The sequence below is a fragment of the Aotus nancymaae genome, unplaced genomic scaffold, assembly GCF_030222135.1.
Source record: "Aotus nancymaae isolate 86718 unplaced genomic scaffold, 86718_ANA_hifiasm-v0.15.2.pri h1tg000032l_0, whole genome shotgun sequence".
Lineage (NCBI taxonomy): Eukaryota > Metazoa > Chordata > Mammalia > Primates > Aotidae > Aotus > Aotus nancymaae.
In genome coordinates, this window is record NW_026988445.1 from 21,818,000 (window position 1) to 21,839,677 (window position 21,678).

The window sequence follows — 21,678 nt, forward strand, 5'->3', positions numbered from 1 at the left end:
TTGGGAGGCCGAGGCAGGTGGATCACTTGAGGTCAGGAGTTCAAGGCCAGCCTGGTCAACACGGTGAAACCCCGTCTCTATTTAAAATACAAAAACTTAGCCGGTGTGGTGGCATGCACCTGTAATCCCAGCTACTTGGGAGGCTGGGCAAAAGAACTGCTTGAACCTGGGAGGTGGAGGTTGTAGTGATTCAAGATTGTGCCACTGCACTCCAGCCTGGGCAACAGGGTGAGACTCTGTCTCTAAATAAATAAATAAAGTTCAATCATCACTGAGACAATACTGCATTTAGGAATAAGGATCTCCGTGCAGTGATATAGAAAGACATTCAGGATGCAGTGTTACATTAATAAAGGAAGTTGCACCATAGTTCATATAATTTAATCCTATTTAAGTTTTTTTTAAAAAAATAATAGTCATGAGTGAATATGCATAGAAAAATTCTGAAAGGATCACAAGAATCTGTTGACATTGGTTGTTTGTAAGGTTAGGAAAATGTAGTACATTTATAAGTGCACACTTATAAAAAACCAATGATTGAAATACCCTGAGCACTGTTCAACAGCTGCATTTGCATACCACCCACCTGTACTTTTTCACTTTTTAAAGGGGCCCTGCCCTTCACGGCAGCTCAAGAAAACGGTAAACATCGTCAATAGGAAAGAGAATGTGGGCTGCTGCAGGAATTGGTGTTGAAAATGCCAAGGATGTCTTGTTTTGTTAAGTCTGTTCTTAACAATCAGTAACAATTATTGGATTGAATTTTATCTTTTGTCGTTTTACCTACATTGCCTTCTGGCTCTGTGAAAAAGACCTAGGTGTCTTAACTGACGGCAAGTTCAGTAGAAGCTTCTGTAGGCGGAATCAAATGCAAAGTTAAATTGCATTAATAGATGTGACGTTCAGTTGTTGATAACGTGGTGTTCTTTGAGCTGGCGAGAACACAGCTAGTAATAAAGGCTACCATTTATTATAAATGTAACATGTACTCATTGTAAAAAGAAAAACAAATAGTACAAAATTGTATGAAATAAACACAATCTATTTCCCCCATCTTTCCACACCTACCTATTCCCCATGGGTTGATAGGCAGAGTTTGGGATGTTTTCTTCCAGATACAAAGATTTGATAGACATCATAATTTTCTTACATCTTGCAATCATTCTTGCAATTCACTTTTCGTTTCTAAATCACAAATCTCAAAACTGGGAGATGTTTAATAATCATTAATCAGTCCCCTACACATGGACATTTGTATCTGTACAGTAGATTCAAAAAGCAGAATTTCTGGGTCAAAAGGTACAATTACAATTTTTGATAAGTAGTAACAAATCCTTCCCTTTGGAAATCACCTTTTAGAAACAGTATATATACATGCAGAAGTGTGTCCAGAAAAAAAAAATTAAGAAGGCAATATGACATAGCTGTTGAATGTGTACATGTCACTATGCCCCATTAATTGAAAAAAAAATTCTTTTTGTAGTGATAGGGTCTCACTATTTGCCAAAGCTGGTCTCAAACTCCTGGCCTCAAGTAATTCTCTCACCTCAGCCTCTGAAAGTGCTAGGATTACAGGTATGGGCCATAGCACCAGGCCCCCTCATTTGTAAAATGGGAATCTTAGTTCCTCCCTCCTAGGCGGCTGTGCAGATTAATGAGATAATTTATGATGGCCACAATGTTTACCACGCAGAGAGCTCTTAAAAGATGTCATGATAGCGAAGAATCTGGAGAACAAGGACCATGAGATAATACCAAAGAACTTCTGTGTACCGACGATTGTCTTAAAATGTTTGAATCAGATTAGACATCTTCTCTGGAGCGCCAGAAGAAAGGTGGAGCTACTAATGGGTAGAAGTTACATCACTTCTTCCAAAACTAAGATGAATTCGGGGGTCCATAGATTGTTCGATTTGGTGAACTTTAAGAAAAAAGGATACAAAATTATGAGTCCTAAACTTGATACTGAGTCTTGGAAGGGGCCCTGCAAGTGAGGGTCTCTGAAGTTTAAGCTTCAGTAAATCCACCTTCAGATGAGTCACTATGAGAGAGTGAACTTCTGAGGACTGAAAAATTACACTCAGAGTCACGGCAGCTAATGCCAGAGATCTAGAAATAATGCAAGTAAGCACGTTTTTTGTTTTTTTGTGGGTTTTTTTTGTCTTTAATGGTGTTCTTTAGTTGATTCTTATACTGGGTGGGAGTTCAGACTAGAAACATTTACCAGCTCTTAAATGCCTCTGTCTCCTGAATCTGAAAGTTGTTGGTATGCATCAAAATACCCTAAATCTATGTATCATGAAGAAGAAGAAAGAACGGGTAATTGACAACATGAATTATTCTTCCTTAAATAATCAATAGTACCTAAAATTAAAGTCTCTTTTAGGAACAAGAACTCCACGGTGATGGAGCACAGTGGAGAACTGGAAAGAAGACTGAGAGGGTCTCAGGAAAGATGGGGGGGGCTTGAAGATTAATATCACGGAAGGAAGAAGGCAGTGGGGAAGCAAACAAGCAAGGTTGAATATTCCCAGCAGGGAGTGGGATTCTTATGCATATCAAGGACACTTTGGAGATTCTGATTCTGATTCTTGGGTCCTGGAATTTTTCATTACCTTGAGGTGAAGAAATGGCTGGGTGAGGGTTTGGGCAGTTGACCTGAAACGAAGACCCAAAGAGGAGCCTGTGGAAATGGAATTGTGACCTCGATCTGTGGCTCTGTCACTAACCAGTGGGTCTCAAGTAAGTCCCATAATCCCTTAGCAATGGTTAGCAACAGCCCAGGGGTCAAGTTCTAGGTCTTACCAACCATGAGTTGTATGAGCTTGGGCAAGTTATTTCATCTCTGTAAACCACGGTTTCCTCATGTGTAACAGGGGATGATTATACTTGCTTCAGACATAAAACTGCTGTGAGATTAATTAGCTAGCATTCAAAGCATTTCCAGAGTGCCTTGCAGAAAGAGTCCAATAAATGTTAGCTATATTTGTTAGCTTTTTTTTTTTTTTTAATTATGGGCATCTACCGTGCACTTTTTTTTGGTGGGGGGACCAAGTGTAATGAAAATTCAAACTGTACAAAGTAAGGTCCTTGCTTTCCAGGAGTGTATAACCTTCTAGGGGAAATAATATATAATTATTTACAATTCAAGGCAGTATTTGTTAGTTACACATAACCGGTATACGAAAGGTTTTTGGAAAACGGAGGTGAGGTGAGTCACTTCTGGCCAAAATTATCAGGAGTTGTTTTAGAGGAGAAGGCATTTCAAATGGGCCTCCAAAGACAGGCAGAATCTTAAAAATTAAAATTTGTGACATATACTGAAAGAATCATGATCCAGTCCAAATTGTTAGGGCAACAGAGAAACACGCAGTTCATTTTTAAACAGCTTTGTTGAGATATAGTTGGCATAAAATGAACTGTGCATATTTAAAATGTACAATTTGATACATATATATATATCCCTAAAAAACCATCACTGCAATGAACATATCACCCATAAGTTTTCTTATGCCACTTTGAAATCCTTCCTTCCCACCCACACCCAGACCTTCCCAATTTCCAGGCAACCAACAATCTGTGTCCTGTCAGTGTAAATTTGCTTGCATTTTCTGGAATTTTATGTAAGTATAATCATAAGATATAAACTTTTTTATGTGTGCCTTATTACACTCCTCATGATTTTGAGATAGTTTATTCCTTTTTATTGTTGAATGAATTTACAATCGTTCTTCCATTCTTCCATTGATGAAAATTCAGGCTGTTTCCAGTTTTGGTTTATTGCAAATAAAGCTGCTATAAACATTGGTGTCCAAATGTTGGTATGGACACACCCTTTCTTTTCTCCTGGATAAACACCTCAAGTCAAATGGCTAAATCACATAGCATATGTCTAACTGTTTAAGAAACTGTCAAACTGTTTTCCTAAGTAGTTCTACCATTTTATATTGCCACTGACAATGTATGGGAATTCCAGTTTCTCCATAACTTTCCCAACACTCGATATGTTCAGAATTTTAGTGTTTAGATATTTTTATTGGTGGGTAGTTGTAGCTCATCGTGGTTTTAATTTGCATTTTTTTAATGATGTTGACCATATTTTTATATGCTTATTTCCCATTAGTGTATGCTCTGATCTACCTTTTAAAGTCTTTTGCCAATCTTTTTATTGCATTGATTGTTTTCTTACGGTTGCATTTAGAGAGTTCTTTATGTATTTTGGATATAAGTCCATTGTTGGATATGCAATTTGCAAATATTTTTGTTCTTTTTACACATTACTGGGTTCAATTGCTAATATTTTGTTGTGGATTTTTGCATCTGTGTTAATGAGGAAATTGGTCTGTAGATTTTTTTTTTTTTTTTTGCATTATCTTTGTCTGGTGTTGGTGCCAGTATAATGCTAGCCTCCTGAAATGAGCTGGGAAGTGTTCCTTCTATTTCTGTTATTTCTGTTTTCTGGAATAGATTGTGCAGGACTAGAGTTATTTCTTTAAATGTTTGGTAGATTTTGCCACTGAAGCCATCTGAACCTGGAGATTTCTAAGTACGATTGAATTTTGTACATCTATCTTATATCCAACACACAGCTTTGATAAACCAACTTATTAGTTGCAGTAGCTTTTCTGAAGTTTCCATCATATTTTCTACTTAGATGATTACGTCTATAAATAAACACATTTTTACTTCTTTTTCAATCTGGCTATTTATTTGCCTTGCCTTTTTCTTTCCATTTCTTTTTCAATACCAGTACAATGTTGAATAGAAGTTGTGAGAGCAGACATATGATTTTGTTCCCGATTGTAGGGGAAAGCATTCGGATGTTCAACATTAAGAATAGTGTTGGTTGAAGGTTTTTTTTCATAGATACCCTTTATCAGGCTCCCTTCTGTTCTAGTTTGCTGAGAATTGTATCTGTAATGGATGTTTATTTTGTCAAATGCTTTTTGTATCTATTGAGATGATCATATGGTATTTCTTTTTTAGTCTACTAATATGATAAATTAAATTGATTGATTTTTGAATATTAAACCAATCCTGCGTTTCTGGAACAAACCCATTTGACCATCATGAAACCATTTTCCTAAAATTTTGTTAAGAATTTTTGCAACTACTTTCATGAAAGATATTGATCTGTAGTTTGTGTTGTTAGAGGAAGCCATCCATTTCATCTAAGTTGTGGAATTTATTGTCATACGGTATAGATATGAAAGTATGATATAGATATAAATGAATAATATGAGACTATCACAAAATTAACATATTAAGAATATTCTCAATATTAATATTCACATATAATTCTTTTAATATCTATGGAAACTGTAGCAATGTCACCTCTTTCATTTCTGATGTATGTAATTAGTGTCTTTTTTCTTTTTTCAGTGTGGCTTGAGGCTATCAATTTTATAGGGTTCATCAAAGAACCAGCTTTGGGCTTATTGATTTTCTCTCCTGAGTTTATGAATTTCAATGATTTCTACTTTGATCTTTATTATGTCTTTTCTTTCGCACACTTTGAGTTTACTTTGTCCTTTTTTTCTAGTTTCCTTAGGTGGAAGCTGAGGTCATTGATGTAAGATCCTTCTTTTCTAATATAGGCATTTAGTGCTATAAATTTCCTCATAAGTCCTGCTTCAGTGATACCCTGCAAATTCTTTAATTCTCATTTAGTTAAAAATCACTTTCTAAAATTCCTTTAAATTTTTTCTTTGATCCATGGGTTAACGGAAAATGTGTTATTGAATTTCAAATATCCAGGAAATTTTCAGAGATCTTTCTGTTACTGACTACTAACTTAATTCCATTGTTATCTGAGAACACTCATTTTACGATTGAATTCTTTTAAATTTATTGAGAGTTGTTTTATAGCCCTGAAAATGATCTGTCTTGATTTTCATGCTGGTTTCCCATAAGCTCCAAGTCCCATTGAGGTGACAGCAAAGGGCTCATAATGAAAGCCTGCATACACAGTGAGTCTCGTTACAGAAGGCGAACACTGAGCTTGGGTTTCAGGACTTTTATAGCAAGCAAAAGCAAGACTTTTTTGCTTGGGAGTAGGTATTACTGCATTTGTCAAGGTTGTATATTGCAAACACAACCCTGAGACATGGGCGGGATAAAGAGCTGTCAGGGTCCTATCATTTCTGGCAGACCAGCAAGAATGTGCAGGCATATTCGGGACATACAGTGCATTGTCCTTTCAGCAAGCTCACTGAAGCTCTTTTCACTCTTTTGGATTATTTTTTCTGTTTCATTTTGGATTGTTTCTATTGCTATGCTTCCCAAGTTCACTAATCTTCTCTTCTCCAGTGTCTAATTGTCCCTTAATACCATTCAGTGTATTATTCTTCTCAGGCATTTTAGTTTTCATCTCTAGGAGTTTTATTTGAGTCTTTTAAAACATATCCTTCATATCTGTATTTAAGTTTTTGAATACAGTCATATGTTTTAACGTCCTTATCTGTTAACTTTAACATGTGTCAATCCTAAGTCAGTTTCAATTGATTTATATTCTCATTACTATGAGTGTGTTTTCCTTGTATCTTGGTATGCCTGGTAATCTTTTACTTTTTATTTTTTGAGACTGTCTCGCTGTATCACCCAGACTGGAGTGATGTGGCGTGATCTTGGCTCACTGCAGTCTCTGCATCCTGGATTCAAATGATTCTCCTGCCTCATACTCCCAAGTAGCTGGGATTATAGGCAACCACCACCACGCCAGGCTAATTTTTGTATTTTTAGTAGAGACAGGGTTTCCACAATGTTGTCCAGGGTGGTCTTGAACTTCTGACCTCAGGTGATCCACCCGCCTTGGCCCCCCAAAGTGTTGGAATTACAGGTGTGAGCTACCATGCCATGCCATGGCTGGTAATCTTTTATTGGATGTCAGGTATTGTGATGTTTTACCTTGTTGGGTGCTGGAAAATATTTGTGAATGCTTATAAATATTCTTGAGCTTTGTTTTGTGATGCAGTTACTTGGAAATGGTGTCAATCTTTTGGGTCTTGTTTTCATGACTTGTTAAAACAGCTTAGAGCAGTGCTCAATTTAGGACTAATTATTCTGCACTGCTGAGGCAAGACCTTCCTAAGTATTCTACTCAATGCTCTGTGAATGATCAGTTTTTCCAGTCCTGCTGGTAGGAGGCAGTGGCTGTTTCAGGGAGAATAATTCCAGTTCCCCTTACTCCACCTTGGCCAGAAGTGGAAGTCCCCTTACTAATTTCTTGACTTTGGCTGTTATTTCTTCAAGTACCTTTTTTTTGTTCCTGTTCTCTCACTTCAGAGACTCCAGTTACTTGGATAATAGGCTGCTTGAAGGCTTCTCACAGCTCACAGATCTCAGTTCAAGTGGTTCTCCTGCCTCAGCCTACCGAGTAGCTGGGATTATAGGTGTCCACCACCACGCCCAGCTAATTTTTGCATTTTTATTAGAGACGGGGTTTCACCATGTTGGCCAGGCTGGTCTTGAACTTCTGAACTCCTGACCTCAGGTGATCCGCCCTCCTTGGCCTCTTAAAGTGTTGGGATTACAGGCATGAGCCACTGCACCCGGCCTTGCTCATTTCTGAAGTCTGTTTTATCTCTGTGTGTGTCATATTGGATTTTTTCTATTGCTATGCCTTCAAGTTCACTCATCTTTTCTTATGCTATGTCTACTCTATAGTCAAACACGCTAGTGTATTTTAAAATCTCAGATGTAGTTTTCATATCCAGATATTAAATTTTTTATATCTCCCATGTCACTACTTGACATGTTCAATCTCTCCTCTAAATTCTTAAATAGATAGACTATCATAATAATTACTCTTTTAATGTTCCTTTCTACTAATTCTATCATCTGTGTCAATTCTAGGTCAGTTTTGATTGATAAATTGTTTTCATTGTGGATCATACGCTCCTGCTTCTTTGCACACCTGTGAAAAATTTGGTAATATTTCACAGGTGGCAGAAATTGCAAATTTTACCTTTGGGTAAAATACGGGTGTTGAATTTTTTCATAATCCTACAGATATTTTTGAGCTTTGATCTAGGACATGGTTAAGTTAGTTGGAAACCATCATTTTCAGGTCTTGCTTTTGAGGTTTTGCAGGCAGGACCAGTGTAACATTTAATCAAGAGCTACTTTCCCTCCAGGTCTGAGTACTCTGATGCTTTGAGGATTATAAGGTTTTTCACCCAGGCTGATGGAAACAGGAACTATTCCTGGCCCTTTATGAACTCAAGAATCATTCCTTCTATTCCTTTCAGGACCTTCTTTCCTTAGCCTCAGGTAGTTTCCTCCAATCATTCACTGATCAGATTCCAGGGGACCGCAAATTTCCAGGATTCTCTCTCTTTGCAGCTCTATTTTCTCCTGTATTTGGCCTTGCAAATTCTAATGCTTTGGTCCCTCTGAACTCTCAGTTTATGGAGATCAGTAAGCTGTGCCTGGGTACCCTTTTATTGCATTGCATCTTGAAAATTTTCTCCAGGCTGGGGCAATTGTAGTACTCACATCATTTATTATCTGCCTCTGAGGGTTCATTATCCCTCTTTGCCTGATGACTAATGTCTTCAAAACCATTATTTTATGTGTTTTTTTCCCCAGACTTTAGTTGTTTCAGGCAGGATGGTAAATCTGGCACTGTTTTTTCCATCTCATCTAGAACTTTACATCCCCACAATTAATTTTTGAAAACTAAGCTTAACAATGTAGTACTTTTTGTAATTGTAGATCCAGTTTCTTTTCTTTTTCTTTCTTTTTTTTTTTTTTGAGGCAGAGTCTTGCTCTGTCACCCAGGCTGGACTGCAATGGCGCGATCTCGGCTCACTGCAACCTCCGCCTCCCATGTTCAAGTGATTCTCCTGCCTCAGACTCCAGAGTAGCTGGGATTACAGGTGCGCACCACCATGCCCTGCTAATTTTTGTATTTTTTTTGGTAGAGACGGGGTTTTACCATGTTGGCCAGACTGGTCTTGAACTCCTGACCTCAGGTGATCCACCCACTTTGGCCTCCCAAAGTGCTGTGATTATAGGCATGAGCCACCGCGCCCAGCCCCAGTTTCTAATAGTTAAAATTTACTGATCAACTTCTTTCGAGACTATGATTTTAATCCAAAATATAAACTTTAAATTTTAAATTTAAATACAAGTAAATTAGCTCAGTCACTATTTCCAGGGATACTACTTCTTTCAACAAATGTTTGAGCACCACTATGCGGTAGACACACCTGTAGTTGACGGAGTCCACAACCGTGGACAAGACAAAATCACTGCCTTTGTGGAATTTACGTCCTAGTGAGAATGTTTTTAAAAATGTTAATGCAGGCCAGGCGCCGTGGCTCATGCCTGTAATCCCAGCACTCTGGGAGGCTGAGTTGGGGGGATCACCTGAGGTCAGGAGTTCGAGACCAGCCTGACCAACATGGAGAAACCCCGTCTCTACTAAAAATACAAAATTAGCCGTGAGTGGTGATGCATGCCTGTAATCCCAGCCAGTAGGGAGGCTGAGGCAGGAGAATCACTTGGGTTACAGTGAGCTGAGATCGTGTCATCGTACTCCAGCCTGGGCAACAAGAGTGAAACACCGTCTCAAAAAAAAAAAAAAAGGAAAGAAACATTAATGCAATCTATTTGCTGATTGTTAGTCTTTCTGCATAAAGCCCCAAACGATAATGGTCAGTGATGTAAAAATTCTAAGGAACAATGATAAATCCAGACAAACTCAACTTGAAACATGTCCACAAATTGTAGCCCTGAATCACAAAAAATTCTGTAGCATCTGGGGACAACATTTATTTAATTGAGATTTAAACTGAATTGCAGGCAGGCATCCTATCAGCTCATCTGGTACCTAAGGCAACCTCTGGCTTACAGTAGTTACCTAATACATATTTGATTAAGAAATTTCAGCCTGGCCGGGTGAGGTGGCTCACGCCTATAATCCCAGCACTTTGGGAGGCCGAGGCGGGTGGATCACCTGAGGTCAGAAGTTCAAGACCACCCTGGACAACATTGTGGAAACCCTGTCTCTACTAAAAATACAAAAAATTAGCTGGGCATGGTGGTGTGTGCCTGTAATCCCAGCTACTCAGGAGGCTGAGGCAGGAGAATTGCCTGAACCCAGGAGGCGGAGGTTGCAGTGAGCCGAGATCGCGCCATTGCACTTCAGCCTGGGTAACAAGAGCGAAACTCCGTCTCAAGAAAAAAAAAAAAAAAAAAGAAAGAAATTTCAGCCTACTGGTCCCAAGGGTCCTCATTTTGCTTCCTGCAGCGGCATAACTGATAGGGAACAGATAGCCAGCCCCCGAGGGATTAAAAGGCGTTAAGTGCAACCCACAGGGCGACATGGAAATATAACACAAACCTGGCCGCTTGTCCTTCATTGTCAGCTTTCTTAAATTTATGACTGGCATGTGACAGTTGACATTTCCTGCCTTTGGTTTGGTTCCTGCCATTTTAATATGATCGATCCAAATCCTGTGCCTTGATTTCCCCAGGTGAGGGAGGGCAGGATAGGAAGAAGAGGAGATTCTGCAGCTTTTAAACTTACTCCTTAGGGGGATGTTTGTATGTATGTGCGTGTGTGAGAGAGGGGAAGAGAAACAGAAAGAGAGAGAGAGACACGGGAGAGAGAGAGATGAGAGAGAGATGAGAGAGACAGAGATGAGAGAGACAGGAGAGAGACAGAGATGAGAGAGATAGGAGAGAGAGTCACGGGGCAGAGAGAGACAGAGATAGAGAGAGAGACGGGAAAGAGAGAGAGAGACAGATGAGAGAGAGAGAGACGGGAAAGAGAGACAGAGAGACAGAGAAGAGGAAACGGAGACAAGAGAGAGACAGAGATGAGAGGAGAGAGAGACACGAGAGAGAGAGACAGGAGAGAGAGAGGAGAGATCTGCAATGAATCTATGGGAACGTCTGGGAACGCGAACATGCAAATGACGTTTGGGAAACTTATTGTCAGGCGGTCAGGGACGCAGCCTCTCAGGTGTCCCTCCCCGGGCCCGCGATCACCCAGCGGGGACCCCGACGGAGCTCGCGCCGCGAGCCGGGCGAGCGCAGAGCCAGCGCGTGGGTGGCAGGCGTGGTTCTGCGCTGGCCGAGCCGCCCCCCGCGCGCTCCTGGAGGCCTCGGGGCGGCGGTTGCTGGGGGACCGCGGAGGGGCCGGCGCCCAGTCCAGCCGCACGTGCTCGGGGCGTGGCGGAGGGGCCCGGCGGGCGGGGCCGGGGCGGGGCCGGGGCGCGGCCACGTGACGGGATGGTGCTGCTCTTAAGCGGCGCAGCAGCTGCTCGCAGCCTGAGCTGGTGCTTCGCCCGAGACCCAGCGCCCAGGCGAGCCGCCCCGAGAGCAGCCGCGCGAAGGTCACCCCGCGCCCGCGCCCGCGCCCGCCGCCGCCTCCGTCGGTCCGTGTCCCGGTACCCCCGTGCGTCCGAGCCCCGCGCGCCCCGCCGCAGCCCCGGCCACCCGAGCGCCATGAACCAGATAGAGCCCGGCGTGCAGTACAACTACGTGTACGACGAGGATGAGTACATGATCCAGGAGGAGGAGTGGGACCGCGACCTGCTGCTGGACCCAGCCTGGGAGAAGCAGCAGAGGAAGGTCAGCAGGGGCCCGCGGGCCGCGCGCGCGTGGTGGGGCCCGGTCCCCCCGCGGGGCTCCCGTGCGCGGGGCCGCGGGGCCGGGCGAGGGGGCGCGCCGTGGAGGTGCTGTGCAGTCCGCGTCCTCGCAGCCCCGGGGGCCCTTAGGAAAGAGGACACGTCCGGGGACGGGCAGGACACTGAGCGTCGTGTGTGCGCGCGCGCGTGTGTTGGCAGCATCAGAGTCGCAGAGCGAGAAAAGCGCGTTCTCCGTGTGCTTCTGTTCCTCGCACCAACTCGCGCTAGGCCAGGATCTGAAGGGGTCTCTGGGCTGCACCTGCCCCTTGAGTCTGTGACCTCGGCCACGGAGTTATACTCTCCTGGGCCGTTTGTGTCCATTTCCCCCAGCCTCTCTCCGATTGAAAGAAGCAAATGAACATCAGCTTCATTACAGTTTCCACCCAGCTGCCCCCAGAGTCATGGAAAGTCATATATTCAATCTTTTGGGTTCCTGAGAAAGGGGTGTTGTATGAACTCTAGACATTTACCGATAGTCACAATTATTTCACAGTCTATTTATAGTTTATTGAGGTAAGCACACAGGGACAAAGGAGTCAGCCAGCTTCTAAAAGCTCCCTCCCCATTTTGGTTGGTGCTCTCTGGGGGTCAGTGGAACATTCCACTATTTCAAGGTTTCCTCTTGATCCTCCTGGCTGGAATAAATAGGGAATGCTCACCAGGAGGCTTAATCCCGCCTCTTACTTGACTAGGCAGGGAGCCTGGTTGGGTCAGGCATGACAATAGAGACCTGCTAACCCAACCTTAGATAACAAGGTTATGGCAAAAGCCAAACGCTCTGTGTTTCCCCCCACCCCCCATTTTTCTGGGCGTGGGGCGGGATAGATTTCCCTTCTAAGGGCCTGCTTTAAGTGGGTAACCCGTGGTGACCATAGTGTATCTCTGTGTAGTTGATACTGTCAGTGATTGTGCGATAGTATTTGGTGAATAGGGGTATGATGGTGGAGAACACACATCCCAAACTTCTCTCCCAGCAAACAGCGTTAGCTGGAAGAAGAGATAATTATCAAATAACCAAGCACTATTTTTATATCAGGATGTCTCTTGTCTATCCTTTCTCCTAAAATACCATTTACTATTATTATTTTAAAGCTCTAACTTAGCTACATTTCAGTCTGTCCCCGAGTTTCTTAAGGTTTTTGCCATCCCTACCTTTCTTAGAAACAAGGAAATGGGAGTAATACATAGAAAAAACAAAATTTCAAGCCTTCTACCGTTTTTTAAAAGGACCGATTGTGAAAGAAGCACACGGCTTGAGGATTAGTAATGTGTCATCTGGACCAGCTGATGCATCATCAATCATCACAAAGTTAAAAAGTGACTTTAATTTTCAGCAGTGAGTGTTTATTTTTAAATAATTTTCCCAAATTTTGGTTACTGCATTTTTCATGGATTAAAAAAAGATAACTCCCAGGTCTTTGTTTCAAAAATTGCTTTCTTATAAGGAACAGTAAAATAGTTAAGGAATTGGACAGGTAGTCCGCCCATCATTTTTGAAAGTGATAGTCAAATCACAGTGCTTTCTGTTGCTTTTTTAAAAAATACAGTACAACAGCAAGCTAGAGGTAATGTCAATTTCCAGAGGCCAGATTGACATGCCTTCCACCATATTTAATCTTTTAATATATTTGTAGTATTTTTGGATATGTGGCTTTGTAGTTCTTTTAGGTTTGGGATTCCTCCGTTGACTGTATTATTATTATTAAATAATACTTGAAGTAAAGTTGATTATTTAAAAATGACATACTTCCTGGTCCCAGTCCAAAATCATGCTAAAAAGTTTAACATGAGAATTTTTTTCTTAAGATAGTTCGAATGTTGTACATGCTTGGGGGGTGAAACTTCATCAGGACAGAGCTAGAAGAGTCTGTATTTCTACTTTTGATATAGACTGTGCTCAAGTCAGTAAAACAATATTGAACTGTGAGCTCAGGGCGGCCAGAGCAGTGGCCTCTATTTATGTCCTATGAGACAAACTGCTGGAACCGGACAAGGGTAAAATGCCATTGTTTCTATTGTGGGCTGCCTTCTCCACACTTGCCATTTCAGTGATATGCTGGGTATGAGATCTGTCAACAGATGCTGGTGGCACATGATGACGTCTGCGGCGTTATAATGGATGTGATGCCTAATTATATCCACAGTTCAGAGAGTCTCATGGGCTATGGTAATCCTTGCTCTGTGGTGTGGAATAAAAGCCTTGCTGCAGAAGGACTTTATAAAAGTGTAGTGTGTTTTATAAGAGAAGAGAATCCAGAAGATAGTGGGTTTAGCATGAGTGTGAATAGGCATTTCCACGTGTCTATCTTCTCTTTCAAAAGTGTGTTACACACGAGTGTGTTAATAGGGTTAGGAATATTTCTATTTTCTATAAAGAATATCATATTTTACTTCATACAACTCATGGGTAGAAGAAAAATGCCTGCATTATGACAGATATGAGATATTATGTATGTACACACATGTATAACATATATTTTATATATATGTTTTATATATATATCATATATATATATATATATATATATGAGAAAGGTTTAGAGTCAGGCTTTTGCTCTGTTGCCCAGGCTGGAGTGCAGTGGCACAATAATAGCTCACTGCAGCCTCGACCTCCTGGGCTCAAGTGACCTCCATGAGGCGGAGGCATGCACCACTACACATGGCTAATTTTTTTATTTTAAAAACTTTTTTGTAGAGCCAGGGTCTCACTGTGTTGCCCGGGCTGGTCTTGAACTCCTGGCCTTAAGCCATTCTCCCACCTTGGCCTCCTAAAGTGCTGGAACTGTGGGTATGAGCCACCATGCTCAGCCCCAGATTCAATATTTAAGACGCTGAAGTGCTGAGGCACACTCTTGGAGTTGGAATGTTTTACCATATAGAACGCAGTTTAGGGATATCGATTTCCAAGTAAATCGGGAGCTCTTCAGTGGACTGTTGAAACTTTTAGAGTGTTGGCGTCTAGAAGTAAGCTTCTCCTGGAATCAAGGAACACACTGAGCTGGTACCTCAACCAAAGCCTAATTGGGAGGTGACTTGCCAGAGCAGCAATGCTGGATATGTTTGCTATCTTCACAAGCTCAGGGCGCTGTCCTTCACCTGACTGGGAGGCTAGAGCAGACCTTTTAAGGAAATGAAATATGTTTCGATACATAAAGGGTCCTTATGTCCGTAATCGGTACATGGCTTGTTGATCGATACACTTTTCTAGGTGTTCCAGTTGTTTTTAGTGGTCCCTAAGGAAATTCAGATTCATCTGCCCCTCTTCACAGTTTAGCTGGCTGGGTTCGCCTTGGAGCACGTCCTGCCAGTCTGGCATTTAGGCGAACGTGTTGCCATGTTGGGTCAGGCAGCATGGCAGGATGTGTGTGCAGAGGCAGCTGCCCACAGGGCCTGGATTGAATAGAGAGCCTGGGAGCCTTCGCGTGGCCCCTGCCCCTGTTTTGTGGGCAGCAGCTGCTGATTAGACCACAAGGTGAAGGCTCCTCCTGCCTGATGACACATACTCTTGCGTGAATTTTTCCTAGTAGAAAAGGTACTAATTGTTTGTTCCAACGATTAACAAAAAACTTGTGATATTTCTCAGATCTGTGAGACCCAGATGAGTCGAAGCTCTGCCTGGTACCCTCTGTTCGACTACAGTTGAATCACTAAATGTTTCAAGTCTCAATTTCTGCGTCTAGAAAATGAAGATAAATACCTGTCTTTCTTAACTCACAGGGTTTTTTTGTCTGGATCAAACAGTGAAACTGTTTTATGGTGAAGGGGTTTCGTACATTGTAAAGTGATCTGTAAATGTTCAAATATTATTATCCTTGTGCACCGATTGCTTGTTAATCAGTACTGTGCTTAGACTTGTGAGGGATAATAGGGCATGAGATTTGGTCCTTGGTGACCTTGATGTACTTTGAAAATTGTGGGGAAATACACATAACAGAAAATTTACCATTTTAATCCTAAGTGTACAATTCAGTGGCGTTACGTCTATTCACATTATTGTGCGACCATCACCACGATGTGTCTCCAGAACGTTTCCATCATCCCACATTGAGACTCTGTACCCATTAGATACTAGCTTCCCGTCTCCCCTCCTCTGGTGTACTTTTTGTTTTTTTGAGACAGAGTCTCACTCTGTGTTGCCCAGGCTGGAGTGCAATGGTGCAATCTCAACTCACCACAACCTCCGCCTCTTTGGTTCAAGCTATTCTCCTGCCTCAGCCTCCTGAGTAGCTGGGACTACAGTTGCGCACCACCATGACTGCCTAATTTTTGTATTTTTTTCATAATTTTTCTGTATTTTTAGTAGGGACGGAGTTTCACTATGTTGGCCAGGCTGGTCTTGAACTCCTGACCTCATGATCTGCCCACCTCAGCCTCCCAAAATTCTGGGATTACAGATGGGAGCCACTACGCCTGGCCCAACTTTTTTTTTTTTGAGATGGAGTCTCAGTCTATTGCCCAGGTTAGAGTCCAGTGGCATGATCTCAGCTCGCTGCAACCTCTGCCTCCTGGGTTCAAGCGATTCTCCTGCCTCAGCCTCCCCAGATAGCTGGGATTACAAACGTGTGTCACCACGTCCGGCTAATTTTTTGTATTTTTAGTAGAGACGGAGTTTCACCATGTTAGCCAGGATGGTCTCGACCTCCTGACCTTGTGATCCGCCTGCCTCAGCCTCCCGAAGTGCTGGGATTACAGACGTGAGCCACTGTGCCCGGCCTGGTGTACTTTTAAAGATAGGATTTACACAGTGAAATACTTGGACATAAGAAATTGTTTGATAATAAGTGTAAGAATAAAAGTTAGCTGGGTACAGTGGCTCATGCCTGTAATCCTAGCACTTTAAGAGGCCAAGGTAGGAAGATTGCTTGAGCCCAGGAGTTCGAGGCCAGCCTGGGCAACACAGCAAGACCCTGTCTCTGCAAAAAATAAAAAATGTAGCCAAGTGTGGTGTGCAGCTGTAATTCTACCTGATTGGGAGGGTGAGGCCAGAGGATCACTTGAGCCCAGGAGTTTGAGGTTGCAGTGAGCTGTGATCGTGCCACTGCACTCCAGCCTGGGCAACAGAGCGAGACCCCGTCTCAAAAAATAAATAAATAATAAAAAGAATGAAAGTCACAGGAGGTGAAGTAAGGAAAATCACTGTGGGTAGAGAATAATGAGAAGAAAGCTTTTGGGAGCAGAACTTGAGCCTTAATTTGAGTAATAACTAAATATTGGCTGAGTGGAGAGAAGGAAACAGAGCATTCTTGGTTAGAGAAATAGTGTGAAAAACTTGCGTGATTTTCTTTGGTGGGCAGTGGTTGGGGGGAAGGAATGGTAATTTTAATACAACAAGTATTTACCTTGGCATTTTCAAAGCACTCTTGCATCCGATATTTCCCGGGCCCCCTTCACTCACCCTCTCATCAAGAGATGGGAGAAGTTCAAAGGTAAGAGTATAGAAGGAAAAAGTAGCCAAGGTGGCCAGACCAGACTCAGGTCTCCCGAAGCCTAGCTTTGTATTGGATCTGTCTGTGGCTCATGGCGTGTTTGTGTACACGTGATAAGGAGATAATACCTGACGCTAAAGATGCATATTCAAACTTAGAAAGTTGGATCCATGCGGAAGAGCTAGGTTATAGAGGGCCTGGGGTGCTAAGGTGAGTGTGGACCTTATTCTCCAAGCCATGCAGAGCTCCGGAGGTTTTTTGAGCTGGGAAGAGCCATGTTTTCAGAACTAGCATTGTTGGCGGGATAAATTTGAGTGGACAAGGGCCTGAGGCTGGGGACCCAGGCAAAAGCCCGTTATGGGGCCATACAGATAAAGTGGTGAGGATCAGAACAAGGGGGCTGTTAGAAGCAGTGGTAAGGAAGGCATCAATTTGAGAGTGATCAGGAGGGATTATACGAAGTATTAAATAACAACATGTTGTTCCACAGTAGGCTGTGGTATAAATCCAATTAAGTAGATATGATCCTCCCCATTAGAGCTCCTGGACTTCAAAGTCAAGACAGTGGTATTGACAAGTAACAACCAAACTAATGAGGAGAGTCTCTTTATCCACTGGGATGCTGTGTCTGGATAAGAAGTTAAGTATTTACAGAATATGTCATTATTCAGTGCAGGGAAAGGCGCTACCATGCTGGGGTGGCGAGTCCAGTGTCCACGTGGCTGTTGCTGGGAGGAAGAGGTGGAGTTGCAGATAGTCTTTGAGAGCCAGAGAAAGTTCTTAACGTACAGAAGTGTCAAGGAAGAGGTTAAAGGCAGAGTCTTGTGTGGGCACTAAGAAACCTCTGCACCCAGAGGGACTGTAATAAGTATACATGTGGTTTGCTACGGAGACTCACAGTTGCAGGAGATCTGAGGCACAAAAACCGCTCTTTGCCTTTACATCCTGTTTGGGACACTGATGTGTCCTGGGGTCGCCCTAGGCCTTCAGCCACATTCACCAAGAAACTTAAGCCCATCATAAGATTTTCCAGGAGCGTGGGAGGAGGAATGTAACTCTTAGCTGGGAAACTTAATTAACGCAGCCTCAGAAAACTGTCAGGAGCACTGCAGTCGGTCGCTGCAGCTGGGAGACACCTACAGAAAAGGCGCAGTTCTGGAGTGGGTGACGGCGCCACCGTGATGAGCAGAGGAGTTCACACGGAATACGTTGGAGGACAGTCAGAATCCTACCACGGTTTCCCTGGGAACAGCACTGAGTCTTCCAGAAAGAACAGAAAGCAAAGATTGGGGGAGAAGCTTGCAAACTACTATGCTAGACAAATTTCAAAGGAAGGAAAACCTTAAGTGCAAGAATTGGGCTTTTCTGAAGAAGACTGAGGGAAATTTTTGGTACAAACATATCTGAACATATGCGTGCACACATACATACACACACACACCCCACTCACATACCCACATATTTGAACACACACACACACACACACACACACACACACACACACACACCACTTCCCATTTCCACACTTTTCTGGATCGGTAACTAGGAGGTGTTTTTACCTGCAACCCTAGTGAGGACCAAAATATCAATGGAACACAAGCATGATCGTTCATTCTTCCATTCGTTTGGCAAACATTGGCGTAGTCCTTCTAGGGACCAGCACAGTGAATTGATGACACCACCGTGGCCCTTACGGTGCTTACAGCCTAGTTCAAGAGACAGGAGAGGTCTGTGAGAAGCAAGACACGGGGCACCCAGCAAAGCCAAAGGTGTTTCAAACCCTCCTGCTTTGTTGCTCTTCATGGTGAATGGAAATGTCTTTCTCCCAGGCGTCCGAGCCAGAAACCTGGGTGTCACCCTTGCCACCTTCTTCTCTCCCACACCACAGCCATTGGGTCACCATCTCCCATGGAGTCCTCTGGACCCTTCCTTTCCCTCTCCCTATGTGCTCCAAGACTTTCAGGCTTTCCGCCTTCCCTGCGGAGATGAGGGTGGTGGCCTCCCTTTTTGTCACCCTTCCAAGGGTCATGTTTGTCTGCTGGCTTTTCTCCATGATGCTGGCAAGCATGATCTTAAGAAGACACAAGCCTGGTTGTGGTATTTTCCTGCTTCAAGGGTCTCTATGTGTCCTCCTAGCCTTCAGGAAAGAGCTCAAGCCTCTTAGGGTGGTCTGTGAGGCCAGGCCTGAACTAGCCCCATCATCTGTTCCATTCAGCACCCCAGCATCCCCGCCACAGGTTTTTAAAGATCTCATGTCCCCGATTGCCTCTCACTGGGTCTGACTCCTGCCCTTGTCTCTTTCACAGACCCTCCCTCCTCTACCCATCTTGAGAGTACCTCCTTCTGCAGCTGCTTCTCTGAGAGCCTGCCTTCTAGAGTGGGGTCACTTGGCACTCTCTTTGTCACCCCAACAAGGGCTGTGAGCAGCAGTTCTTCTCTAGAACTGCTGGGCTCACACAGAGTCTGCATTGACTTTTTTTTTTTTTGAGACAGAGTCTTGCTCTGTCACCCAGGCTGGAGTGCAGTGGCATGATCTCAGCTCACTGCAACCTCTGCCTCCTGGGTTCAGATGATTCTGTGCCTCAACCTCCTGAGTAGCTGGAATTACAGGCACATGCCACCATTCCTGGCTAATTTTTGTATTTTTCAGTAGACACGGATTTTCACCAGGCTGGTCTCGAACTCCTGATCTCAAGTGATCCACCTGGCTCAGCCTCCCAAAGTGCTGGGATTACATTCTTTTTTTTTTTTTTTTTTTGAAACAAAGTCGTGGTCTGTCATTCAGGCTGGACTGCAATGGCATGATTTTAGCTCACTGCAACCTTGCCTTCTGGGTTCAAGCAATTCTCCTTTCTCAGCCTCCCAAGTAGCTGGGATTACAAGCATGCACCACTAAGTGTGACCAATTTTTTGTACATTTAGTAGAGATAGGGTTTCACCATGTTGGCCAGCCTGGTCTCAAACTCCAGACCTCAAGTGATCTGTCTGCATTGACCTCACAAAGTGCTGGGATTACAGGCGTGAGCCACTGTACCCGACCTGCACTGACATTTATTGAATGAAGAAATTATGAATTATTTCTAAAAAACTTTTAGTACAATTACTGTAAAATTAAAAATCTTTGATTTTAACAATTGAAAGCTTTTTGACAGTTGTTTTGACTTTTTGAGCTCTAAATGTGTTAACTCCCAACTCATACTTGTTTAATGCTTTTTAAAAATGTTCTCTTGAAGTATTTTCTCAAGTCTCCAAGAAGAGTTCCCCGACTTGATTCTTGTTTTAAGTCTGAGCTGTCAAGGCCAAGCGTGGTGGCTCACGCCTGTATTCCTAGCACTTTGGGAAGCTAAGGCCAGGCTGTCTCTTGAGGCTAGGAGTTACAGACTGGTCTGGGCAACATAGAGAGACCCTGTCTCTACAAAAAAATTTAAAAATTAGCCAGGTATAGTGGTGCGTGCTTGTGGTTCTAGCTACTTGGGAGGCTGAAGTGAGAGAATTGCTGAGCTCAGGAATTTGAGGGTGCAGTGAGCTATGACAGATGACACCACTGCACTCCAGCTCTGGGTGACAGAGTGAGAAATAAGCTTCTCATTAAAAAATGTTCAGGCCAGGGACAGTGCCTCATGCCTGTAATCTCAGCCTTTTGGGAAGCCAAGGCAGGCAGATCACATGAGGCCAGGAGTTTGAGACCAGCCTGGCCAACGTGGCAAAACCCAGTCTCTACAAAAAATACAAAAAACAATTAGCCAGGCATGGTGACGCACTCCCATAATTCCAGCTACTTGGGAGGCTGAGGCATGAGAACTGCTTGAACCCAGGAAGTGGAGGCTGCAGTGAACCAATTGAAAAAATAAATATACAGATTTATGTATATCATAATAAAATTTGTTACCATATTTATGAGAAAAAGTTCTGGTAACATGAATTTGATTTGAAATGAGTTTTTTTTTTTCCCCAGATTGAAAACCTTCACCCACTTAATAAGGAAAATTCCAAGTTCATTTATGATTCAGAGAAGTATAAATTTAAATTTGTTTTTGTATAGAAAATGTGGGGAACATTTTTTGGAAGATGTGGTGTGCTTCACAGTAGTGGAATTGGAGAATGGAGAAGAGATTGCAAGTGATTCTGTAGTCCTGGGGAAGAACTGGCATAGGCAGTCTTCATACATGCCAATCCTAGACCAAGAAGTTGGCATAACTTTGATTTATCTTATATTTGTTTTTGCTGGGGGGTAAATGTGTTGGTCATAGTCTTTAGAAATTACTATGACCTGAAAATAGATTATTAGTATGCATTACAACCTTTTCATAAAAAGCCATGCTGTCTTAGAAAAGACCTACATTTCATTAGTGATTGTGAGAACCAAATGTACAGATAGGTGAATATGAAATTGTTTTGGGGCCAGGCACAGTGGCTCATGCCTATAATCCCAGCACTTTGGGAGGCTGAGGCAGGCAGATCACCTGAGGTCAGGAGTTCGAGACCAGTCTAACCAACATGGTGAAACCCCGTCTCTACTAAAAATACAAAAATTAGATGGGTGTGGTGGTGGGCACCTGAAATCCCAGCAATTTGGGAGACTGAGGCAGGAGAATTGCTGGAACTGGAGTGAG

The 21,678-nt window shown here is 43.0% G+C and overlaps 1 protein-coding gene across 2 annotated transcripts in view; it reads left to right on the plus strand.

The window, feature by feature from the left end:
• The first annotated feature begins 11,421 nt into the window (after positions 1-11,421).
• Positions 11,422-21,678, plus strand: part of ACTN2 (actinin alpha 2) — a 78,773-nt gene continuing 68,516 nt past the window's right edge. For both annotated transcript variants that reach the window (XM_064383626.1, XM_064383625.1), the window contains exon 1: positions 11,422-11,583. In XM_064383626.1, coding sequence (XP_064239696.1) covers positions 11,458-11,583 — 126 coding nt within the window. In that variant the 5' untranslated portion in view covers positions 11,422-11,457. The remainder of the gene's footprint in view (positions 11,584-21,678) is intronic.